We start from the raw sequence: 27,541 nt of genomic DNA, 5'->3' as shown, positions 1-27,541 counted from the left end.
ATTTACATCGATAATCACCTAGGTTGACAAAAAAATTTAGACACTATTTAAAAAATTTATAATTTGAGTTTTTTTTATATTAAGCCATAAGAGAATAACAGCATCGTAATTATCCATCAATCTCACGGGAAGGTAATCAAATGATAACCCCATAATTCACCCAACTAACCAACAACCTCACGCACGTGTGAATGACAATACAAATAGTATCCTCCTTCAAAAATATCACCCATCCCGCACTACATTACTCTCCATTTCTTCTCCCCCACAAATCCCTCCAATTCCGTCCATTTCCTCTCCCCCAGTAAACCGACAAACCAAAAACATGAGATATATCCTTCATGTTCAAGGAGGCCAATGCGGTAACCAAATCGGTTCCAAGTTTTGGGAAGTGATCTGCTACGAGCACGGCGTCGATCCTACCGGAAGGTACAACGCCGATGGATCCTCATCCGATCTCCAACTGGAACGGATCAATGTGTATTAAAATGAGGCTTCCAAAGGAAGGTACGTTCCTCGTGCCGTCCTCGTGGATCTTGAACCCGGTACTATGGATAGTATCTGATTCGGTCCCTACGGTACAGATAATTTTGTCTTTGGACAATCCGGTGCCGGTAATAACTGGGCCAAAGGTCATTATACCGAAGGTGCTGAGTTGATCGATTTTGTTCTTGATGTTGTTCGTAAAGAGGCTGAGAATTGTGATTGCTTGCAAGGTATATATACTATTCCTCCGCGTTTTCATGTTTCACCTTCGGATTTGGCCAAATTTGATTCGATTTTTGTAGAAGTGATTCTGATTGTAAATTTTAATAGCATTTACCTGATCCATACCAACATAATTCCGCTGCTTGTTTCTTCTTCACCTCAGAGATTTCGAATTCTTACCTAGCTCTGTTGCGATATCACTTTCGTTTCATGACAACGATATACAATTGTTTTTTCTATAAAAAAAATCTTAAGTTTCGGCGATGACCATATCAAGGAAAAATTATCTTATCTATCCATAAAACTGTAATGAATATAAATATATTGAATTATATGATTCACTGTGAAAATATAAGTATTGAGATTGAGCTGTTATTAGGGAGCTTATTTTTGTCCGATGTGGAGGCAAAAGAGTACATGGGTCTTTTATCTTGATTGTCATTGACCAGCTGGATGCTTTCTCCGTCATTGCACCAATAGTTTTTTTTTACTATTCTATTGTTTATTTGCAAAAATTAACCTAAAGGTAGATCTTAGGGAACTTGATAAACTTTCTAAATGCATTTGCTGGACCCTTGGGTCTCATACCAGCTCATGACCTTATAATTGTTGTCTTTACATTATTATTCTTATGGCTTTGTCACTTTTTAATACCTGAATTTTAAAGAAAATGTAAAATATCCAAGGAGATTGGAGGGTCATAATTAACGAGCATAGATGTTCAACCATGTGCGTATTGTTTCTGTCTTGGAATAATAGCAATGACATGCTAAATTGCAAAAATTGGCATAACATATCTTTATCCGTTTTCTTTTGGGAAGAATATTAACTATGAACCTGATAATAAAAACGAAAGAAAGAGAACTATGCCTTTGGATCTAGAGCTATCTGAAAATTACTATTACTGTAGTCGTTTGGTTTGTTTGTTGTTGTAATAGTAGTAGCATTGTAACATCCAAAAATAGGGTTAATGACTAAAATGTAAGTTTTGGAAACTTTGTACTCAATTTTGAAAAATTGAAAAAATCAGGGGCTTAATTGGAATATCTTTGTGTAAGATTAAATAGCAAAGTTTGAAAGTAGAAAGGGCATAATGGTCATTAGACAATGAAATAATTAAAAATTCATTGGTTGTGTTATATATAAGCACGTGGAGAGGGGATAGAAGGGAAAAAAGAAAAACCTGGAGACTCTGGAGAGCTATCTTCTTCTTCTCTTCCCGTGACTCCATGAATAAGGTAAGTTGGTTTCAAGTTGATTATTCCTTTCTTTTTAAAGTTGGTTTTGATTCTTGGAGTGTTAGGAAAGCTTAAGGAAAGATTAAGGTGGCTTAAAACTCAAAGATGAATAAGTTATGAGAGATTGAATATAAGAGGTTTTTAAGTGAATTGTTGAGAAAGAGTTAATAAGTGAGGTTTGAGGTTAAATTTGACTTGTCATCAGATAGAATAAGAGATTTATAACAAAGTTGAAAGTTTAGTAAGATCCTTAGTTTTAAATGTTATGGTGAGTTATTGTATGTTAAGATGAGTTAAAATGAGCTAAGTTAAGTTGAATTGAATAAGTGTAGTTGAGTTCAAAGGCTTTAATGAAGAGTAAAATGGGGAATTTCTCTGAGTTTGGTTGATTTTCGGGTTAAAATAAGTAAGTTATGGGCAAGGGGTATTGATACTGGATGAACAGTACATATACTTCAGAGTAAAAAATGGATGAAATTTGGGTTTGGGTATCGATACTGGAAGAACAATATCGATACAATAAGGTAAAATTTGATGAATCATTTAAAGAGTATCGATATCGAATAAGTAGTATCGATATCGAGGGGTATTGATACCAATGAGCAAGTATCGGTACCATTTTGAAGATGAAATTTCATAATTGAAATTGAGTATCGATACTGAAGTATAGTATCGATACCATAGTGTAGAAGTATCGATATTGTACCCTGGGTACCGATACTACTTATATGGAAATTGTGAATTAAGTACTTTGTATAACTTATGTTATATACGATTAATTAATAGTGATTCGAATTAAGACATTCATATCGATTATATGTATCGTTAGATATCGAACGGAAGCAGATATCAGACGAGTTATCGAGATAAGGTCAATCGAGAGAAAGACAAGTGTATTGCGTTGACTAGTGAGGCCAAGGTGATTGCATATTATTAGGTATATGATGTTTTATGGAAATAAGACTTGCGATAAGTCTATTTCCCATATTAGAGTACATGAATCCATGAATACAAGCATGTGCTTGATATGATTCTTATGTGTACATTAGTACATGAGTACATGCATATGTTTATATGATAAGTGCATTGATATACATGAGCTATGTGAATATGTGATTCTGAGCTATATGAATATGTGATTCTGAGCTATGTGAATACCTGTCTGAGTGGTAACCTATGTGAATTGATATAAATGAACTATGTGAGTAAATGAAAAAGTGAAATAAGCAATAACATTGAACTATGTAATTATACAAGAACAAGATATAAGCTATGCGATGATCTATGTGTCTATATGAACATATGATATAAGTCTTGTGATATGACCTATGTCGTTACTTGATTATGTGAAATAAGACATAATTAATAATGTAAATGGTAAAGCCCATGTTATATGATATGAGAGCTAAATGTATAATTGGTATGCCAAGAGTCGAGGGTTCTACACGGTCATTCGGGACATATATGTGGTCCTTCGGGACAATTTTATGTTGTCCTTCGGGACATTTTATACGACACACATTGCAATTTATACGAGCTATGGTGACAATATTTGTACACAACCTCAATGCACTCACATATCTTTAGTTCTCAGAAGTGTACCATGGGCTAATAAAAGAGATAACATAAAAAAACCTTGTGTGATGTTATGTGCTTTGCTTGTGAAAGGTATTGTATGATGTTTTACAAATGTTAATTGCAAGATTATATGCATTCAATAGTCTAATGGTTTTAAACAGTGATTATGATAATGATGTTAATAATAATAAGGATGATATTGAAGATAATGAGGTTATATGTATATGTATATATTTATGCTTTTGTTGCATAATGTGTTTTATAGTTTTAATATGATTATATGAAATGCGAATAGTATGATTTAGTGATGAGATGTTTTATTATAAGTTTTATATGTCTCACTAAGTCAATGACTTAGTGTGCGAGTGTTTCACATGTAGGTTCCAAGATGCAAGAGGAACAAAGTTAGGCAAGACAGGTCAGCTTCTCCTTTCCAAAGATCAGATCATAAAAGAACTTGTAACATATGTATTTTGTTATAATGAATGTAGTTGGCATGTAATAAAAGATTTGAGTCGATTATGCTCTGATTGGTTTTGTAAAACTATATGATTGTATTTAATGTAAAATATTCGGTTTATTTGAATATGAATTTGAATTTTCAGCTATGTTGTAAAAATAAACGATTTGAAAAGTCAATGTGACACATCGGATTCGTATCCGGGTTAGGTACGGGTTGAGTACGGGTTGAGGGTGTTACAAGCATTATCTCAGAGATAATGACAATGGTAGATTATTGAACCAAGTCACTTTAATGGAACCCCAAATAGATATGTTGATACCTTTCTGTGTCAAAATGTTCGATAATGGCTAAATTCATCCATCTCAATAGATTGTTGGTGGGTTTCTTACAACTTTTCCATCAGGTTTGACAGGTTAAGCTATTTTACATTAACTGTTTGGAGTAGTTTTCACGTTTCAAATTCCATTGCGTCTTGTTTAACTCATGGTGTTGTGTGTTATAACCATTTTTTATAAAACAATTAAATATTATTTAAAAAAAAACAGTTATGACTTTAATTTTGAAAATTTGGCAGTTTTGGAATTGATTTGGATTAAATTGAAAGGAGTCACCATCGACCTTTGGGTTAGGTAGGTCGAATACCTAAAATCATCTTTTAAAAACAATTTTAAGAAAAAATGTTTTTAAGAAAAAAACTGGTATGCTTTTACAAAGATTCGATTAAAACGGATTCAGAAGTTGGTTACGCGTTGGGAAGGATTAGCACCCCACTGCGCCCAAAATTAGTACTGTGTCGCTTACACTTTGTCGTAGTAGTGGCAATTGTGAATCAAATTTAAAGTTAAACTATGATCCATTTATTGAATATTGATTAATTTGCTTCGAATTAAATAATTAGAGAAAATATTTTAACTCGAAAAGAAATCTCCAAATTAGCAATCCTCCGTTAGGAAAGCTAACTCAAATATTTCTTATCAGTAAAAAAAAATATCCCCTCCTCATTAATATTAAAAAATGCGAATCGAATGTAAAATGGAGAATCGACATTTGCATGAAATATTGTTATTTAGAAAAATATGCATTGTGTTGTTCGATTTAAAATACGAAAATAATTAATTAACAAAATAAAGTAGATTTCAAGCTCACATTTTGTTAAAATGCTGTATCAAAATCGTATCACTTCGACCAAGTGAAGCTTTCCACGCTCATTCTACAAATCGGTGTTCTTGAAAAACATTCGAAATAAAATATTTACAGTAAAATAAAACCAAACATATACATTCATTTAATTACAAAACATATAAAATATATACATATGTAAAAAGAATCAATCATAACAAGTAAATATTACATATCAATTTACAAATAACAAAAATAGGCACATTCGGTAATTTAAGGGACCAAAATAAAATTAACAGAAACATAAAGGATCCAAATAAAATTACAAACAAACCAAAGTCATAATCACAAATATTAAACAAATAAGGTATTGGAAATGAAAATAATCCATAATAATATAAAAAGACTGAAATGAAATAAACAGAAACATAAAGGACCAAACAATGATTAAACCAAATGCCCACACAAAGACTAAGATAAAAGATTTACAAATGTCATGGCCAAATTCAAACATCAAGGAAAATTTCATAACACACTAAATCAATTATCTAAATAAAAATAATAAAGATTAAAGGAACACTTCGAAACAAACAAATAATATAACAAGTGACCATAATAATATAAACAAAACATGGAGGCTTAAATCAAAACTTGCAAATAAAATAAATCTAGTGACCTAAATGTAAAAACACGCTAAACATATAGGGATTAAAATGAAAATAACCTTAAAATATATAACAGGCATAAAAATGAAAAAATCACAAAAACAATCCCTACAAGTGGCTAACATGCAAAAACAAACTAAAAGTAAAAGGACTAAATAGAAATTAAATCAAATATATATAACATGCATAAGAAAAGGGTAAACTACAAAAATAGTCCCTCCAGATGACCGTTTTGCAAAAATATGCTAGACTTAGGGGGACCTAAGTGCAATTTCTCCCTAAAGTTTTTTATAAATATCATCATATTTTTCTTTTATTTTTTTCATTTTAAATTTGATTTAAGAGAGAGGGTCTCCTCTCTCTCTAGAAAATCGATGATCGTCGGTAGCTTACCACCCGTCGGTTGCCGCTCTGGCCACCGCAGCCTCCGGTGACTGATTGCCACCAAATTTCATATGGATTCAGCTCCGTTTGTCGTAAAAGGGCCAAAAACCTCTTGGTCTTCCTGAGCTCCGATCTTCGTCGTCTGCCATCTGATCATCCCGGTTTTCAAGTATGTGGTTCCCCTCCTCCGTGTGCTTCCCCTCCTCCGTGTGCTTCCCTTCACCACTCGGATTGTTGAAAAGAGACCCCGAACGATTTAAACATCACCAACCAAAGGTATTTTCTTCAACCTTCTCCTTTTTCGATTTTGCTTTGGTATATATTTTTTTGTTTGATTTTGAATGTTAGATAAAAAAAACAGGAAAAAAATTGGTAGAAACTTTTTTATTTGCTGATAATTGGTTGTTACATTGTTTTTTTTGGAAAAATAGGAAACCCCTTACAAATCCGAGAGTCACTTTCTTCTGTTTTTTTTTCTTGATTCGGTTCCCTTTTTATTTCCCCCTCTGCTCTTTTTTTTATATTTCTCTCCTTTTTATTGATGCCTTCTGTGATTGCTGCCATTGAATAGATATATCCCTGGCATAACTTAATCTGCCTTGGGATAGTATTTGTCTTTCCTTTGATATTTTATTGGGTTTTCCTCTCTACCCGATTTACCATGTAAGGACTGTTGAGTTGATGGTGGTCATTGTTCGGTGCAGGTGGGACAATCGGCGGTGACAATGGAGAACAGGCGGTGGTAGAAGCATGATATCCCTAGGGTTAGGTTTTAGAAACCTTAGGGGGTCGGGTCGGATCTGGATCCGGGTCAGGCTTGAATCAGGCCATTTGGCTCTAATGGGTTGATGTAATCTGGGTTGTAATCGAGTTGCTGGATTGGGCCAGTTGGTTTGGGCTTCGGTTCATTGTTGGGCCTGCAAAATATGTAACATGTAAATTAATAATAATAATAATAAGCATAATAATAATAATAATAATAATAAATAATAATGATAACGATAATAATATTAATATTTTTATAGATCCGAACAAAAATGAGTGTCTACCTTGTGTATATTGTAAAGGGTGAAAATCTCTTTTATCCACTAAATTCTTATTTTGAAGGGTTTGTTTGAAAAGTCTTGAGTTGAACCATTGGCACTTAGCAAGGAAATTTTCTTGGCTGCTAAACAATGGCCTTTCTCATTTTAAATTTACTGATGAAGCTCACTAGTCTATATTACCTCTTGACCAGGCTTCCAGGTATGCCATTCGCTTGGAGGAGGCACAGGCTCTGGCACGGGAACTCTCCTGATATAAAAAATCAGAGAGGAATATCCAGACAGGATGATGATGACATTCTCTGTTTTCCCTTCACCTAAAGTTTCTGACACAGTTGTGGAGCCTTACAATGCCACCCTCTATGCGCATCAGCTGGTAGAGAATGCTGATGAATGCATGGTTCTTGACAATGAGGCACTCTATGATATCTGCTTCCGGACTCTAAAGCTTACCACCCCAACCTGTGGGTGATAAAAATCATAAAATATTCATCTTTATATACGGTTTGCTTTTCAGTTGGAACTAATTCCACTCTTTTGATTTTCAGTTTGAACCATCTGATATCTGCAACTATGAGTGGTGTAACATGCTCCTTGAGGTTCCCTGGGAAGCTAAATTCTGACCTGCGAAACTTGGCAGTGAACCTGATCCCGTTCCCACTTCTTCACTTCTTTATGGTCGGGTTTGCGCCACTCACATCACGTGGTTCCCAGAATTACATTTCCCTCACTGTCCCAGAGCTGACTCAGCAGATGTGGGATGCGAAGAACATGATGTGTGCTGCCGACCCCTGCCATGGTCGTTACCTGACAGCCTCAACTATGTTCCGGGGCAAGATGAGCACCAAAGAGGTTGATGAACAGATTATTAATGTTCAGACAATAATTCATCGTACTTCGTGGAGTGGATTCCCAATAATGTGAAGTCCAGTGTTTGTGAGATCCCACCAAGGGGCTTGAGGATGTCATCTACTTTTGTGGGGAACTTGACATCGATCCAGGAGATGTTTAGGAGGGTAAGTGAGCAATTCACGGCGATGTTCCGTGGCAATGCCTTTTTTCATTGGAATACCGGGGAGGGGATGGATGAGATAGAATTCACAGAGGCAGAGAGCAACATGAATGACTTGGTGGCAGAATATCAGCAATACCAGGATGCTACTGTGGAGGAAGACGGCGAGTACGAGAGGAGGAGGAGGAGGAGGACTACGAGTCCTAAAATGTTTAGGAAATTTGTGGTGAACTTGAATGGAATTGGAGAATACCATTTGCAAGATTTACTTGCTTATACAATGGTGTGTGGCTACCTGTGTTTGTTTAACTTTGCACGTCCAGGTTTATGTTTCGGACACACAAATTAAAAATAATCAGTTTTACTTAGTAGCCTCCGCTAAAAATTCAGGAGATTTGAATCCGCTAGTAATTTAAAATCATACATTTGATTTGGCTTTTCTTAGACACATTCTCAACATTTAATTATATACTAATAATTATTTTTTTAACTTAAAATGGTGGCACAAAATTGTGTTTTTATTTTTAGTAATTACATCAACACTTGTCTTTTAATTATGTAATAGGTTTGTAAACTAAAATTTTAAGATCTATTAAAATAAATGTTGAAACAAGTTTTATCTTTAGTCATTAAAATAAAAGTGTTTGTAATTCGTGTATTGATTTTGACATTTCTATATCAATGAAAACACTTTGTTGACAATAAATTACACATTAATCTTAATAAATTATTATTATTCATGCTCACAATAATATTCCACTGAAAACTTTTACGAATAATCATATTATCTTTGGACTTTATTATGATTCAGTTAATTTATAAACATTCTATTAGAAAAAAAGTTAATTTATAAACACAGTAAAAGAAGTTGGAATAAGAATAGCAATGCCTTATTTAATAAATGAGGTGAAACAAGTATGAGTTTACAATTATGATTGGTTTTTAGGCATACTTTAGCATAAAAAATTACTCATTTTCTATGGAAATTATTCGGTAATCTTTCTAGAGTACATACCAACATTCTAAGTTGTAATTGTTGACCTATTGTAGAACTTCATTTGATGAAAAAGTTTTTCTTGTGTTTACTCCTATTTTAACATGTAGAATTTTCTACTTGTTAAGAGAAGAATTCCTTATTTTCACAATGTATTTATTCTACAAATGTTCGTATTTAAGTGACTTATGTTTTACTAAAAATCTTTTTATCTTTTCTCGTGTTTCTAAAAAATATTTTTCATTAATAGGAAAATGTTAGTAATGTGAATAAGTTAAAGATAAGTATTGCCGTTGGATGATAAGTTTAGTTTGTATACAATTTGTATATCATAGAGTTCATTTGAATTTATGTAAAGGTTTGGATTATGATCTTTATTTGACGACGATAAGGGAAGTTGTTGATCATTGGAAAAGAGGAGGAAGATCATTCTCAGTTATCTAGGGATGAGTAGAAGATTCCCATATCCATAGCTACTTCTAATCTAACAGACTAAATTATGATTTAATATGACATAAGTTTTCCCCATGAAAGTTTATGTTATGATATGTTCATTATATATCATTTTCCGTTCAAGCATGTTAAGGACAACTTAGTATGTTATGTTTATTTGATTTGTATTATATTAAGTGTCCCACTAAATTATATAAGCTTATACTTTCTTTGTTTTATCATTTTAGGAAATTAAGTTCGGTTATTCTTCAATCGTGTTTAGGAATTGCAAGTTACTCTTCTAAGGCAAAGTAAATGTCATTTTGTTAAACTCAGAAATAGTGATATATATTTATTTTGTAGTGTATATGTTTTATAATTATAAGTTATGCCGTGATTGTTCTAAGTTCAAGCTAGATAAGGTATGTGCATACAATTGTTAATGCTTTGGTTACTATAGTTGCTAAATCATTATGATAATGGATATTGCATGTTCTGTTGAAATGTCAAACCTTGGAAAATTGGTTCAACTTAGGCACCTAATATTGCAATGTCAAAATTAGGTGCAACAATGTCAAAATTAGGTGCAATAATGTTTGAAAATTAAATGGGTAAATTATAAACTTTAGTCACTAAACTTTAGGGTATTTATAAGATTAGTCCTTAAGTTTCAACTATAAATAACCTAGCTCATTTAGCTTCAAAATCATCCCAAAGCATTCTAGCTTTCTTCCAATACTAGAGAGATTTTAGAGAGTTTCTTGAGAGTTGTTTTCTCTTTTTTATCGAGAGAGAATTATCATTGTTTTCTCCTTGGTAGATCGAGAGAGGTTGTAATTCCTTTTTTTCTCATAGTGAAATTCTTCTACCGCTGCCCGTGGTTTTTACCCTATTCTATTTAGGAGTTTTCCACGTAAATTTTGTGTCTCTTTTTATCTTCATTTTTATTTTCTCAAATTATCAGTTGCGATTTTACTCTATCCGATAGCCGTCTTCCACAACAATTGGTATCAGAGCTAGATTAGAGTGTGTAATATATGCTTATTGTCTTTGTGGTTGCCACCAAAAGGTGGATCCTCCAACATAAGAAAGTAAGAAGTTATTACCCATTCTTTGAAGGTTCCAGAGAACTATTCACGATAGTGAAATAGTGGGAGCTATCCGTAAACGAAGCAATGGCAACGAAATTTGATATTGAAAAGTTTAATGGGAGAAATTTCTCATTGTGGAAATTGAAGATGAAGGCCATCCTGAGGAAAGACGGTTGTCTAGCAGCTATCAGCGAAAGGCCAGTAGTTTTCACAGACGACAACAAATGGATCGAAATGGACGGAAATGCTATGGCAAACTTTCATCTAGCATTAGCAGATGAAGTATTGTCAAGTATCGAGGAGAAGAAGACAGCTAAGGAGATATGGGATCATCTCACCAAACTGTACGAGGCCACATCGTTGCACAATAAAATTTTCCTTAAGAGAAAATTGTACACTCTCCGTATGCCAGAATCTACTTCAGTGACGGAGCACTTAAATACACTGAACACTTTATTTTCTCAGCTTACATCCTTAAGCTGTAAAATAGGAGAACAAAAACGTGCTGAACTTCTACTTCAAAGTCTATCGGATTCATATGATCAACTCATCATCAACTTGACAAACAGTAATGTCACCAGTCTAGTCTTCGATGACGTTGCAGCTGCTGTTCTACAAGAAGAAAATTGGCGCAAGAACAAGGAAGACAGACAAGTAAATCTGCAACAAGTAGAAGCGTTGACAACGATGACAACGATGAGAGGGAGATCAACAGAACGTGGCCAAAGCAGCAGTCACAAACATGGTAGATCGAAGTCGAGAAGCAAGAAGAATTTAAAGTGTTACAACTGTGGAAAGAAGGGTCACTTGAATAAGGATTGTTGGAGTCTAAATAAAAACTCCAATCCACAAGGCAATACCGTAAACACTTCAGATGATGGAGATGCTCTATGCTGTGAAGCGTCAACCACCGTGGAAGGAAGAAAACGATTTGCAGATATATGGCTCATTGATTCGTGAGCAACATATCACATGACCTCAAGAAGAGAATGGTTTCATCATTATGAACCTGTCTCAGGAGGATCTGTGTATAGTTGCAATGATCATGCCTTAGAGATCGTTGGCGTGGGAACCATCAAATTGAAGATGTATGATGGAACAATTAAAGTTGTTCGAGATGTGCGGCACGTGAAAGGTCTGAAGACAAATTTATTATCCTACGGATTATTGGATAATAATGCTAGCAAGATTGAAACACGAAAAGGAATCATGAAGGTGTTCCGTGGAGCGCTTGTGGTGCTAAAAGGCGAAAAGATAGCAGCAAACTTGTACATGCTGAAGGGAGAGACTTTGCTAGAAGCAGAAGCCTCTGTTGTCTCATGTAGTTCAGATTCGACAATGCTATGGCATCAGAAACTTGGACACATGTCAGAACAAGGAATGAAAGTCCTTGTGGAGCAAAAGCTACTTCCAGGCTTAATAAAGGTATCACTTCCTTTGTATGAGCATTGCATAACAAGTAAGTAGCACCGGCTGAAATTCAACACGTCAAATTCTAAAGGCAAAAATGTTCTAGAATTGGTTCATTCTGACGTATGGAAAGCACCAGCTACATCCCTAGGTGGAGCAAAATACTTTGTCTCATTTATTGATGACTACTCTAGGAGATGTTGGGTGTATCCTATTAAGAAGAAGTCAGATGTGTTTTCAACTTTTAAAATCTTCAAAGCGCTGGTGGAACTTGATTCTGGAAATAAGATCAAGTGTTTCAGAACAGATAATGGAGGAGAATACACAAGCGAAGAATTTGATGACTTTTGTAGGAAAGAAGGCATCAAAAGGCAGTTCACAGTGGCGAACACTCCTCAACAAAATGGAGTGGCAGAGCGGATGAACAGAACCTTGTTAGAAAGAACAAGAGCAATGTTGAGGGATGCATGCCTAGAAAAATCATTCTGGGCAGAAGCAGTCAATACCGCATGTTATTTGGTGAATCGAGCTCCATCAACTGCAATAGAGCTGAAGACACCAATGGAGATGTGGACTGGTAAACCAGCTAATTATTCAAACCTCCATGTATTTGGAAGTATTGTGTACATGATGTACAACGCCCAAGAAATTTCAAAGCTGGATCCAAAATCCAGGAAATGCAAATTCTTGGGGTATGCTGATGGAGTAAAGGGGTATCGCTTGTGGGATCCCACTGCCCGCAAAGTGATCATTAGCAGGGATGTTATCTTTGTAGAAGATAAACTACAAAGAAAAGAAGACGATGATAGCGCTGAAAAGTCAGAGACTACTCAGATACATGCAGAAAAAGAGTTTGAAGAAGGAGATTCTTCTGAAGTAGAACCAGCACATGATGAACAAGAACCAGAGAGTTCTGAAGCTCCAACAACTCGTCAATCAGATCGTGTGAGAAGACATCCCAATTGGCACTCAGATTATGTTATAGAAGGTAATATTGCATACTGCCTTTTAACAGAGGACGGTGAGCCATCAACATACCAGGAGGCAATAAACAGCTCAGATGCTTCACTGTGGATGATGGCGATGCAAGAAGAAATCGAAGCCCTTCATAAAAATAATAATATATGGGACCTTGTGTCACTACCACAAGGAAGGAAGCCAATTGGTAACAAATGGGTCTTCAAAATCAAGCGAAATGGTGACGATCAAGTTGAGAGGTATCGTGCAAGACTAGTGGTCAAAGGATATGCTCAAAAAAAAGGTATTGATTTCAATGAAATATTTTCTCCTGTGGTTCGACTAACAACAATTCGAGTAGTTTTGGCAATGTGTGCTACATTGGACTTACATCTAGAGCAGCTAGATGTTAAAACAGCTTTTCTTCATGGAAATCTTGAAGAAGAAATTTATATGCTCCAGCCTGAAGGTTTTGAAGAAAAAGAAAAGAAGAACTTGGTTTGCAGGTTGAACAAATCTCTTTACGGTCTAAAGTAGGCGCCGAGGTGTTGGTACAAGAGATTTGATTCTTTCATTATGTGCCTTGGATACAACAGACTTAATGCAGACCCTTGTGCTTATTTCAAGAGGTCTGGTGATAACGATTTTTGTTATATTTATGTTGTATGTGGATGACATGTTGGTTGCAGGACCCAACAAAGATCATATTGAAGAATTGAAGGCACAACTGGCTAGGGAATTTGAAATGAAGGACTTGGGATCAGCAAACAAGATTCTAGGGATGCAAATTCACCGAGATAGAAGTAATAGGAAGATTTGGCTTTCACAAAAGAATTACTTGAATAAAATCTTATCACGATTTAGCATGCAAGATTGTAAGCCAATTTCTACCCCTCTTCCTATTAACTTTAAATTATCCTCCAGTATGAGTCCTAGCAGTGAAGAAGAGAGGATGGAGATGTCTCGAGTACCGTATGCATCAGCAGTGGGAAGTTTAATGTTCGCTATGATATGCACAAGACCAGACATTGCACAAGCAGTGTAAGTGGTTAGTCGGTACATGGCGAATCCAGGCAAAGAGCATTGGAATATTGTAAAGAGGATCCTAAGATACATCAAAGGGACCTCAAATGTTGCATTATGTTACGGAGGATCAAACTTACTAATCAATGGGTATGTAGATTCTGACTATGCAGAGGATTTGGATAAAAGCAAATCTACTACAGGATATGTGTTCAAAGTTGCTGGTGGAGCTGTAAGCTGGGTTTCAAAATTGCAGTCAGTTGTGGCTACGTCCACAACAGAGGCAGAATATGTAGCAGCTACACAAGCCAGTAAAGAAGCAATTTGGTTGAAGATGCTATTGGAGGAGCTTGGGCACAATCAAGAGTATGTCTCTCTGTTTTGTGACAGTCAAAGCGCCTTGCATCTAGCAAGGAATCCAGCATTTCATTCAAGGACTAAGCACATACGAGTTCAGTACCATTTCATTCGTGAAAAGGTGGAAGAAGGAATGGTAGATATACAGAAGATCCATACCAAAGACAACATAGCAGATTTCATGACGAAGGCAATCAATACTGATAAATTTACCTGGTGTCGATCCTCTTGTGGCCTGTCAGAGACATAAGCAACATGATGGTACAAGGTAGAAAGAATGGTGTGAAGATATGATTGTTCCAATCAAATCTTTAAGTGGGAGATTGTTGAAATGTCAAAGCTTGGAAAATTGGTTCAACTTAGGCACCTAATATTGCAATGTCAAAATTAGGTGCAACAATGTCAAAATTAGGTGCAATAATGTTTGAAAATTAAATGGGTAAATTATAAACTTTAGTCACTAAACTTTAGGGTATTTATAAGATTAATCCTTAAGTTTCAACTATAAATACCCTAGCTCATTTAGCTTCAAAATCATCCCAAAGCATTCTAGCTTTCTTCCAATACTAGAGAGAATTTAGAGAGTTTCTTGAGAGTTGTTTTCTCCTTTTTATCGAGAGAGAATTATAATTGTTTTCTCCTTGGTAGATCGAGAGAGGTTGTAATTCCTATTTTCTCATAGTGAAATTCTTCTACCGTTGCCCGTGGTTTTTACCCTATTTTATTTAGGGGTTTTCCACGTAAATTTTGTGTCTCTTTTTATCTTCATTTTTATTTTCTCAAATTATCAGTTGCGATTTTGCTCTATTCGATAGCCGTCTTCCGCAATATGTTCATATTACATATCGATAGATAAGATAAATGTAATAATATTCTTCTATATATTATTTTTTTAATTGAAATTTTATTTTATTAAATAAAATTAAGAATTAAATATATTTATGTAAAGTTGAATTGGATCGAATTTTATATCAAAAATGCAAATCGAATTTTGAATCAGGTAAAATATCTTAAATTTGAATTGAATTGAGTTTTGATGAATGATGTATTCTTATTGAGTCGGATCATATTTACCGCAAACTCAACCCAGCTCGATCTATGATCGTGTATATATATGCGGTATCAATCACAGTGGGAATGAGTAGAAAAGAAAGGTCAGTTGGAAGTGGAAGAATCTAAAACCCAAGAATTGATGCCAAAGAAAAAGAAGCTCACTTTCTACCTTTGATCTTTCTTTTATATATACCAGACGTAAACAAGTGTAGAAGGGCAAAAACGAAGGGAGAAGCAAGAGTGATGGGTTGGTTCTTCAAGGAAAGTTGTCGCGGTGGAAAACAAGGATGAACAGAACAAACAATAACCTCCGTTTCTGCACCTCCTTTACCTCTCCTCTCCATATTCGGCATCATATGTCTGCTTCTCTTGCTTTCTTCTTACATTAAATTCAAGAAAGAGGTCCACCATACGGTGCTTAACCTGAAGCTGTTCCTATTGTTCCTCCCCGTTATGTTGATATTCGCTGCCCAGTTCGCGAGTAAGTGTGAAAGGTTCGTGATTCCTTATGCCAGGACCAAGAGGGAATTACGTAGAACGCGGGACTTGCCTTGGGGCATGATTCTGCTGCTGGCACTGCTCTTGCACATGCTCTCTCACCAGTCCTACTTTCATTCCATGTGTTCTCCCAATATTTGGAGGTCTGATTTCTAGTTTTCAAATTCTGTGAGTTGCTGATTATGGCTTCCCGTCCTTGTTGTTAGAGCTAAAGCATCCACATGGCATGGATGATATGAGAAGACCAACAATCCTTGTAAATCTCCTTGTTAATCCCTTTTCATTTACATGGTTGTCCTACTAGTTGGTAAAAAGAATTAAAGTATGGAATTAATTATTATACACAAAAATATACCCCTCATTTATCAGCCATGAAAGTGCATTCACCTAGAATTTATGCCCTATACCTTCTTTATCAGAATAATATTAGCATCCACCACACATTAAATAGATGCCCACACTGATAATGACAACCACAAACGCCAATTCATTAATATTTTTAGTACACAATGTAGTAATCGGAGAAGTATAGAATTAATATACACATAGAAGCAATATATAACATGAGAAGTATCAAGTACAAATATAACGTCTTTGGAGAGGAGGCTGTCTTTGTGGTAACTTTAAATGCATAAGTGAATAATTTTGGAGTTGTAAAATTGGGTATTTCGTCATCCCTTTTTCTTTCTAAGTTTCTCCTTCGATTAGTTATTTATTTTATCAATTGTGTCCACCTAAAATTTTATTTATATTTATGTTCACTCTCAAAATTATTTATGGGTCCGCACTTCTGAACAACATAACTAAAATAAACTTATAAAACACAATAATGCTAAAATACTTTGAGGTAAAACATCATTAATGTTTGTCAAATTTTCAATTATGCTTTTAAAATTCTTTGTCTGATAATTTAAATATTAAAGTTTTGTTTTTAAAATAAGTTATTTTTGGATAATCAACTAACAATTAACTAAAAGTCGGTACTTTTATTGACATAACATGATAATATTACCCATACAATTGAAGAAAAAAAACTTCACTTGTAAGTTTCTTTTTTACTGTTATACTTTTTTTCACTGTTGATTTATAATTTTATTTTAAATGTTTGAACTCATTTTTTAGCATTATTTATTTATTCAAAACATTGCTATTTTAATAGTTATAAAATATTAAAAGTATAATTAAAATTAAGCTTCTGTTAAGATAATTAAAAAATATAAATTATATTTTAATATTCTTTCAATTTTACGTTTTTATAACAAATGTTTGTTTTAAATGTCACTTTCTTATTGAAGTTACAGTATATTAGCGTGCAGGTTTTTAGCCTTATATTAGGGTGCTTTTCCTTAGATATCCCCTACAATGCAACATCCCAAAACCAAGTTTAAAACCCAAAAAAAAAAACTTTTATTTTATGATAAAGTATATAAATGATTCTCCGACTATAGAAAATTATTTTGTTGAGTCTATCAACTATTAAAAATTATAAAATGATCCCTCGACTGTGGGATGCTGCTTTGTTGAGTCCTCCGACTATTAAAAATTACAAAATTGGTCATTTTAATAATGTTTTAATAATGTTAAAATTAAATTTTTAACGAATGTCAAATTTTATAACTTTTAATAGTTGGATGACTTAACAAAGCAATATCCTATAGTCGATGGACCATCTTATAACCTTTAATAGTCGAGAGACACAACAAAGTATCACTCTATAATTGAGGAACCATTCGTGTACTTTACCCTATATTTTATTGCACTCAAAGACTTATTTATTAAAATTTATATAATAAACAATTATAGTTCGAGGAACAATTATTAATATTATGTTTGATCATTATACAGTGAATTTTAATAATTTTATTTAAAGTCGAGATAAGATTATAAATTCAGAATGAAAATGACACAATAATAATAATAATAAATCTCAATATATATATTTTTTTCACACTCTTAACACTATTGTACCACACCTGAAACTGTTGACTATCAATTAATCATTCAAATTAAAAAAGTGAAAGGTTGGCTTCTTCTTTTCATTATGCCAAATATTATATAAAAACAATAATCTTGATCAACCTATTCCCCGGATTAAAATTATGCAGGCCACGCGAAAAATGCTCCTTCAATTTTCTGATATGTGTGTTATTTAATTGGCCTGCTGACATGTCTGAAAAATAATAGTGAGCGTAACAAAATCTTATCAAATCTAATCTACCTACTACAATAGCTGCTCAACCACCCTCTTATCACTACACTAACTGAATTTTATGATATACAGAGTTGGATATTGTGACATGATTTAGCTCTTCCTCCACTCACGGCGTAATACAACCACTCTTCCCGCTGAAACTACCTCTAAAATGAAGACCGAGAGTCCGATCTTCTCCGTCACTTCATGGCTCCGAGGACAGCCCCCGAATATGAAGGTGTTTTTATCCCTTCTGTTGGGGATGGCGGTTATCTTGTTATTGAGAATGGTCGTAGAAGATCACAACAACCTTTCTGTTGCTGCCTAGGTGGTTCATGCCCTGGGTACTTGTGTCCTTATTTACAAGCTTACCAAAGAGAAAACTTGTGCTGGTACACCATTTGTTTTCTCTCCTTTTTCCCCTTAAATTCAATTTGTTTGATTTGTGTTCCTTTGGGCGGTTTTATTTTGGCATATTTAATTTCATCATGCATAATTACTGGTATTTTGTGTCTGCATATATTGTAAGAAATGGAACCCTTGGCCTTAATCCTATTTGTTATGTTTATACTTTCCTAATTTGGATGTTTTCTTGGTTGGTAATTAAGGATGTAGATGAATTATCCTTTACCTCATTTCTAAAGGGAAATATGTTAATTCTGTTCATATTTCATTTGATATCAACTGCTGGCTCTGTGATTTGTCTTACTATTGAAGTCTCTTAATGTTATATCTCTTTGCAGGACTTTCCCTTATATCGCAGGAACTAACAGCTCTATTTTCGGTTATACTGCAGTTTTGTCATGGAATATGACATACATACCATACTTGATACAAAAACATTAGTGTCAACCCTTTGGGTTATTTATATGATCCGTTTTAAACTGAGGTCAACTTACATGGAGGACAAAGACAATTTTAAGATTCAATATGTGGTAAGCCTTTGTATCAAACTTATGGATTGTATATTCTCTTCCAGTTTCAGAGGGATTTTCTTCATATAGAGTTTATGTATAAATTTTGGTATGTTCTATATATACATATTGAGCAGTACACAGAGCTAAGTTCACATTATCAGCCTTAGGAATAATTAATCTTCAGTGGCTTGAGCAACAAAGTCCTTGAAAATCCTGCAATTCCTCTCCTTCCATCGATATATGAGTAATAAGGGCTTTACCTCTTGAGTCTGTTGATTGCTCATGACGGCTCCTCATTTCAATTAGGCATAAATTTGGCGAAGCTTCTGAACTTTGTGTCACGTATATGCTTTTGGTGTTTCCTTATAGGTGATACCCTGCGCTGTTTTGTCTTTATTTGTTCATCCTGCAACAAGTCATATATTATTCAACAGAATTTGCTGGGCTTTCTGTGTTTACCTTGAAGCTATTTCAGTCCGGCCTCAGCTAAGGCTAATGAAGAACATTCAGGTAAGGCGGCAAGTGACAAGCATTCATCACTTGTATTAATCGGTTGGTTCGATCTTAAACCAACACTTCCTTGAATATGTGGCCTTCCTGTTTTCCCCTTTTTCAGATCATTGAACCATTTACCGCACATTATGTGTTTGCGTTGGGTTATCCAGGTATTGAGCTCTGCAGGCATTGATAGTTTATGGTTAAGATATTGACATCAATGTGTTTGGTCTAACTTTGCCTAGTTATTCGACACGAAAGGGCTCTTATTGATAGCGTTGGGACGTGGAGTATGGCCTTGTTTTGTCCTGCTTTCTGAGATTGTCCAGACATTCATTTTGGCAGATTTTTTCTACTACTACGTCAAAAGGTGGGTATTATACATAAATTTTGCAACATGCCTTAAATGATAAATCTATTTATATTGGTTAAAAAGTTTATTTTCCTCTGATCTTACAGCATCCAGGGCGGACAACTTGTTGTGCGACTCCCCGCCGATGTGGTGTAAACTTAAAAGGGCAGCAAGAAAAATGAGGCCATTGGTGTCTCTAAAAGATCCTGATCGTGTATTATGTCAGGATAGTTTGTGTACTTCATTCCTTTGCAGCAACTAAAGCAATAAACTGCAGGGAATCAACAAAATTGATGATGAATTATATGCACTCACATACATAAAGTCTATTACAGCATCTCATCAAAATAACTATGTAGCATTAGTATTATCATGTTGGGTTTGGTTATGGGATTAGTTTTTTTTAGTTTATTTCAATCAATTGTAGGTTTAAATTTCAAACCGAGTCTACTGAAAAAATCTCGAAAAATTGAGATCAATGAAAATTTTGATATCAATGGAATTATAAAAAAATTTCGTGCTTTGTAAAAACATGTTTAATCTAGTAATAATTACATATTATAAAAATATTCGTAAATTAAAATTCTCACATTTTCTTAAATGATATATTTGACCCCTGCTAATTTGGTATTTGTTTTCTGTCTTTAGCTTTATTTTAAGGGGAAAAGTTGTTAAAACAGTAAATCACAAAAGTGATAATTTGGTAGTATAAAAACTTAAAACCATTATGATCATGTAGTATCCTTTTGCCTTTCAAATAAGCTTTGATGTATAACATTCATTGAAGGCCCAGCAAGGTGAGGGAGTAGACAGTTGGGTAACATTAGCTTTTGATCTTTTAAAAATTGTAAAATTATAGTTTATTTAACTGAGAAAAATATATTTTGGGGAAAGGAATTAGATAAAACAAATTTATTATATTGAATTTATTGAGTAGGTTTAATGATAAAATGAATGTTGTTCTTTCTAGAGATATTGAATTTGAATAATTATATTTGGAAAGTGTGTGTTTACAATAATTAATCTGGATTTCGATTTCATACTATTAAAAGAAAAGTTTTACTCTGTTAAGGTATATTCAACTTTTAAATTATTTTACTCATTAAGTGGTCTAAATGATAAAAAAAAACATTATACATTTATACTCCTCAGAGGATTTTTTTGACAAATTTTAAATCTAATCCTAATCTTACCTAGAGAGGAGGGGAAGGAGGATTCTAGGGGAGGAAGAAGATTTCTCTTAGGGGTCTTAAACCCATGACCTAAGGGAATATAAGGGAATGAGGTGAGCAACTTGATCAACCGATCAAATGTGTCTGCTCTATTCTTTAGAGGATTTAGATTCGAACAATTGAATCTAAAAGTATATAAGTTGTGAAGACTAGAACAAACTTTCACACTGCCAGTAGAAAACGCTAAAAGGCCAGTCACGTGGATGAATTTACTTGCCATTTTCAGGTAATATTATCCAAAAATCATACTAAAAAAATTAAATACGAAAATAACATTCTTTCGTCAATATTTATCGATCTAGCATACATCCGTACTATGTGACAATAATGCGTGTTCTATAGACACTTTATGCATGTGACATCTCACTCAGCAAAGGCACATTCTGTAGGAAGTGCCTTATGTTTACGTGGCAGTCCACTTGGAGGGCGCTTTCTGCAGAACGTGCTTTTGTTAGGTTTAAATATCCAAGTTTTACATTAAATATAGCGTCAAATATAATATTAAATATCCAAAATTTAGTTTGATTATAATATAAAATTTTAATTTGAATATAACATTAAATATCTCAAATTTAATTCAAATACAACTTTAAATATCTTAAATTAATATAAAATTTAAAAAGATAAAATAATATAAACTAACAACGCATTCTTCATAAATATGTTTCACAAGACAATGATTGTCTATTTCGGGCGATGTTTCTTCGTATAGGTTGCTCATCATCTTCATTCTCATCCTCTTCATCAACATCAACTTAATCTTGTTGGGCGAAGTCGAAAAAAATACTTCCATGGAATAACAAATATAGAGGTGTGTGATTAACAATCTCATCGCTGTATCTTTTTATTTTTTATTTTAATTTAAGATATTTTAAGTTATATTTGAATTCAAGTTTAGATATTTAATGTGTTATATTTGAATTAAATTTTTATTCTATAATCAAATTAAATTTTGAATATTTAATACTATATTTAATATAAATTTTGAATATTTAAACCCAACAAAGGCGTATTCTGTAAAAAGCGTCTTTGTCATATCAACATAAAGCCTTCTTACAAAACACACCTCATACTGAATGAGATGTTTTTATAAAGTGTGTTTGGTAGCGCATGCTTTATTGTGAAGTAATATGAATCAGTGATGGATCGATAAATATTGTCGAAAATATGTTATTTTGGCCCCATTTTCAGCCTCATCAAACTGCATTGTCTTGTTTTTCTTTTTCCGTTGACAATATTTTCCAAAGGTTTAGGCGCAAATTTTTATGTGTTATAAAATTTATTTAATGTTTATTCATTTAAAATTGTATATATTATTTAATATTTATGAATAAAATTAATAAATAAATATTTTTATTTATAATAATATATTTAATATAAGTAGATAAACATAAACGAAATGATTTATTATAAGAATCTAATTTTTGGAGGTATGGTTTAGTTTGGGACTTCACTTTGAAATGTTAATGAGGCGTGGAATTGATCATCTCCAGGAAGCTGTGACGCATTAGTGTTGATGATTGCCCAGCGGTCGCATATTCTTCGCTTAAAACCTTGTTTTTTTTTACACAAAAATTTAGGTAAGGGTGGCTCCCTAGTCCAGGGTCAGGGCATACCTAAGACTCAATTGAGATTTACATAAGATTTTACAGATTGCCTACCAAGAGTGACGCTGATGAGATTCGAACTTGGTCTTACAAGCTCAAATTCTTGAATCTCAACCACTTGTGTCAACACTCGTTGTCGCTTAAAACCTTATTTTTGTCTCAACGTGAGCTGAATTAGTGGTGGATCTAAAAATTTATTTTTAGAATTGGTACTTGTATATCGACAATATAGATTTTTTATATAAAATAGACACAAATAAATTTTCAGGGTAGACACCATTAATAAAACGAACTACTAATATAAAAAAATTTAGATTTCAAAGTAAACACGTACCTACCCTAGACAAAGCGTACATCCATCACTACAGCTGAACCCGCCAATGATTTCACTCGTGCGTGAGTCCAAGGGCAACCTTGCCTCGCTCTTCTCACCAACTCCGAACCCCCTACCCTCGGTCCCTTTCCCTGCCGTTTGTAAATTACTTTCTCTATCCAGTTTACTTAACATGATCTGGCTGGATAAACTTCACAACAGTTGACCTTCCTCTTACTACAATAATTGGATTTACATATTTTGATTTTATTTTCTTAGGAAGTTTGAATTAAAATATTTTAACTTTTAAAAAAATTGAATACTTGGTAGATAATTTAAAAAATCCGTGTACAGAAATTATTAAGATTGAATGAGAAAAATAAAAGGAATTGGGGGGCCTTTCTTTTTCTGTTTAGCATGAATGAGGCTTTGCTTTTAGTTTTGTTTGATAAATTAGGTAGTGGGGAATCGAAATCATTAGGTGGTTAGTGAGTAGTTAAACAAAGCGCTAAACCCTTAAAAATAATACCAAGCATGGAGTTGAGGCCAGCTCTGGTAGCCCCAAAAAGGGACACGGAATTCAATCCAACGCTTCCAAATCCCATGGATAAGTATCAATCGCTACAACTCTCATACAGCTGTCCAATTGATTAGGCTCAGCATTTTCCTTGTTAGATGACACTTAACTTTCCAATTAGGCATTTAAACTAATGGGTTTCCACAATTATCAATGCCTCCAAATGCAGTAATTTCACTCCTTTTCGTTTTGGCTGCACCCGTCGATGTAATTACACAGCCGGAATGGAAATATGTACACACATGAAACCGACGTTTACCGGATTCAATGTTTTACAACTTATGCCTAAAATTCACCATCTTCTTTAGATTTAACAAAACTCTATAAAAAAAATGGTCAAAACTTAATTAAAATTATCATCCTTATTCTTTTAATATCTTATTCTAAAGTTATACAATAACAAAAGATACTAAAGTTATATTATTAGTTTGCATGTGATGTCCTTGGAATATAAGTATAATTAGTTCACAGAAGTTATACCAATGTTTATCTAATTATTAAATACACTCATCATTATATACAAATAATTTCTCACTTAGGTCACAATCATGTTAATTTAAGAAATTATTTTGACATTTTATCTTTTTTGACAGAACTTCCAGTTTATCTATATCTTTTTTACTATATGCTCTGATTAGTCATACGAATTACCATACATCATTTGTCTTCACAAAGTTAAAATGTCTATTGACATTTTTTCAATTCTTTTTTTTTTAAAATAAATGTGATATACATATTCATTTTATGATCTATATTTTAGGTTTAGGGTTGTCCTAATAATGTGCGCTACTAATTTTTCAGAGATGCATGCCATTGAGAAAAGCATCAACATGCTTAATTAATCTAAGAAAAGGAAAGATGTATTAATTGACCGAATGATCAATGTTGTTTATATTATTTTATTTTATGTGAATTCAAACTTTAACAAATGTCTTGAAAATATAATATCTTTTTATTTAAATAAAGAAAATCTAAGGGCAGTGGTAGTGGCATTCTCCAGCCACTTCCCTATCGTTTCTACTCTTATTTTATTTATTTTTCGTTGGTTATAGTTTGATTTTATTAATTTTCATTTATATTTTAGATATTTATAATAATGCATTCTCTTGGCCCTTTCTCTGATAAAGGGTGTCATGGTTGCTGGTACTTTTGGGTTCTTGGCACAAGTTTCTTCCATTGGTCTTCTTCTTGGTCTGTAGTTTTACAAAATTTCTTGGTTGCTTGCTTTCCAGATGCATGGTTTCTTCGTTCGTGTGTATATGTCATTCCGTTGGTTGTCAGATATCTATGTCAGATAGGACTGCAATTAAAGAAGGATTGGATTTCATTTGTATGCTTTAGATATTCATCAAGTTTTCCTCCTTTATGTTTGATGTTTAGGGATGTCGGAGTGCTTTGTCTCTGTATGTCGTTGCCTCAACCATTCACGTTTTTACTCTTTAGGTTATCACTAATCACTCACTGTTATATTTTGTTTATGATAATCATAAATATATTTATCCAACATGTACATGGAAAGACATTGTTGATGTTGTTTTATTTTGCTAATGAATATACCATAGCCCTACTTTAAAAATAAAGAAAGAAAGAAAATCTAAAAAAAAAAAAGTAGCCAATGATTTGTCATGGATGCCATTGATTTTGCTTCCACCGGCTTACTATTAGCTGGCGATGGAGGTTATTGAATTATTCCTATATATTAAGTTGTAAAACAAGTTTGCTTTACATTCCCACGCCTCTAATATTTGATATATATGTATATATTTCAGTAAATGGATAGACTATTAGGTTACTGTGAAGGAAATTAGTTAAAAAAGTTGCAAACTGATTAAATATTTGTGTATTTTGATGATTTTGTTTTCTTTTTCCGCTTTGAAAAGACACTCGTGTCTCAGTCACGAATAATTCAAAGATGGGACGTAATTGATTTGCCAATGAATCATGGATAGTTCCACTTCCTTGGCAGAGCTGGTAAGATAATAATGAGAAATTTTGCTCGACTTTAATTTCTCCAGATGGTTCCAGTGGGGCTTTTCCTACACCAGATATTCCCCGACAATCCACCGTTTCACATTTCTTTTTTCCATGCACAGCTAACCCCCTTTCCACTACTAATGTTACTCCTTTGCTCTCTCCGGTAACAATATCCTCGGCTATAAATACGAGAAATTATTCTCTTGTTTTCCACACATAACACTAAGGTATAGACACGGGAAACCAAACACAAGTCTATTTTTTGTTTCGGTCATGGCTATCTCCAATGCTCCGATTGCCTCACTTCTCGTTTCTCTTCTCCTTATCCAACTTGTCCATGCTGATCAACTGGTAAAGCTTGACCACTTCTTTTTTTTTTTTTTTGAATGATTGCTAGTGAGTAGTAACCTTAATTTAAGCTGCATGTTGATCTTAAACACAGGTGACAAGTGCCAACAAGGGAACTGCTCCCCCAACGAAAATCGGTAAATATGATCGATCCTCGTTGGTATCGAGAAAATTCGACTTTATTGATATATATATCCAATTGTGTTTGGTTTTTCCAGACTGCGGCGGGGCTTGTGCGGCGAGGTGCCGGTTATCGTCAAGGCCACACCTATGCAATAGGGCTTGCGGGACATGCTGCGCACGCTGCAACTGTGTTCCTCCGGGAACCGCCGGGAACCAAGAAATGTGCCCTTGCTATGCTAGCTTGACCACCCACGGTGGCAGACGCAAGTGCCCTTGAGTTTTTAATCCACTTGGAACGAATCTTCTCCTTTGAGCTTTGTGGTGAAATAGACGAATTGCATGGTGTAAGAATAAATAAATTAAAAGTGTGACATGCGTAAAGCACAACTCATTTAGTTAATCGTTTCTTTCTTTCATTTTCAGATATTATATGATTAATGACTTGTTACCTTGAATTTTAAATTTTTAATATGTTATATTTTAATGAATAATAATGAAGTTTTTAATTGTGTTTGCTTCCATTTACGTGGGTAGTATTTTATTTTTTTTAATGCATGTACGTGTGTTTTAACCTCTCTTTTTTTCTTATTCTTGAAACTGTGTTTTTTAACTTAAAATTAGTTTGGTAGGGCAAATGATCAGCCTTGGAAAAAGAAGACAACATGTGTCCTAAAAAATAAACGATTATATGCCTAATTCTTAAAGGATGAGTAGTAAAAGCATACAACTTAATTGATTATATGCATATTTCTTTTAAGGGTAAATTACACAAATGATCCTCTAACTATATGGTATTACTTTGTTGAGTCATCCAACTATTAAAAATTACAAAATAATCCCACGGTTATATGTCATTACTTTGTTGAGTCTCCGACTATTAAAAGTTACAAAATGATCATTCAACTATTCATATATTTCAAACTCATCATTTTCTGTTAAAAAATTGTGCTTGAGCTTAATGTTAACATGTAACCCCCTAAACCCGACCTATACATTACGACTAGGTTTCGGATTACATTAAAATTTCTAAAATATTTTCGACAATTTAAACCCGGATTATAAACAATCACTACAACATACTTGTTAATTTATGACAAAATTTCCATATGACGTTACATATATCGTCACAAAACATACTATAATGTGACGTTTTTTTTTATTTTCGTCATATTTATTGATTAATGGTATATCTTTTATGATAATTTTAAAAATGGTCATTGATTTTTGTCACTATATGTTTGGTGCCAAAATCTTCCCACCAAATTTTTTGGTGGGAAACCTTTTAATGACATTTAGATAAAATAATGATATTGTAAAATCGTCTCCAATTAAAAACAAGTATTAGTGATGATTTATTATAATGACGATTCAATTTGAATTAGTGGCG

At 33.6% G+C, this 27,541-nt stretch overlaps 1 protein-coding gene and 2 pseudogenes across 1 annotated transcript; all 3 read left to right on the top strand.

The window, feature by feature from the left end:
• Positions 1-256: 256 nt before the first annotated feature.
• On the top strand, positions 257-8,417 carry LOC120183738 (annotated as a pseudogene).
• A 9,954-nt stretch (positions 8,418-18,371) lies between these two features.
• LOC120183729 lies at positions 18,372-20,177 on the top strand (annotated as a pseudogene).
• A 5,716-nt stretch (positions 20,178-25,893) lies between these two features.
• LOC120183717 (snakin-2-like) lies at positions 25,894-26,554 on the top strand. Its single transcript, XM_039188365.1, has 3 exons — positions 25,894-26,034; positions 26,126-26,168; positions 26,250-26,554. The coding sequence occupies exons 1-3, from the start codon at positions 25,957-25,959 to the stop codon at positions 26,429-26,431; spliced, it is 303 nt and encodes a 100-aa protein (XP_039044296.1). The 5' UTR covers positions 25,894-25,956; the 3' UTR covers positions 26,432-26,554.
• The last annotated feature ends 987 nt before the right edge of the window (positions 26,555-27,541 follow it).

Source organism: Hibiscus syriacus, unplaced genomic scaffold (genome assembly GCF_006381635.1).
Source record: "Hibiscus syriacus cultivar Baekdansim isolate YM2019G1 unplaced genomic scaffold, ASM638163v2 tig00003725_pilon, whole genome shotgun sequence".
NCBI lineage: Eukaryota > Viridiplantae > Streptophyta > Magnoliopsida > Malvales > Malvaceae > Hibiscus > Hibiscus syriacus.
The sequence above is the reverse complement of the archived record's forward strand: the minus strand, read 5'-3'. Positions and strand labels throughout refer to the sequence as shown.

Excerpts from the sequence above, each read along its gene's own strand:
- LOC120183717 (XM_039188365.1), top strand. The coding sequence starts at position 25,957 with ATGGCTATCTCCAATGCTCCGATTGCCTCACTTCTCGTTTCTCTTCTC. Across the intron at positions 26,035-26,125 it reads TTGTCCATGCTGATCAACTG|GTGACAAGTGCCAACAAGGG; the intron begins GTAAAGCTTGAC and ends TCTTAAACACAG. Across the intron at positions 26,169-26,249 it reads TGCTCCCCCAACGAAAATCG|ACTGCGGCGGGGCTTGTGCG; the intron begins GTAAATATGATC and ends TGGTTTTTCCAG.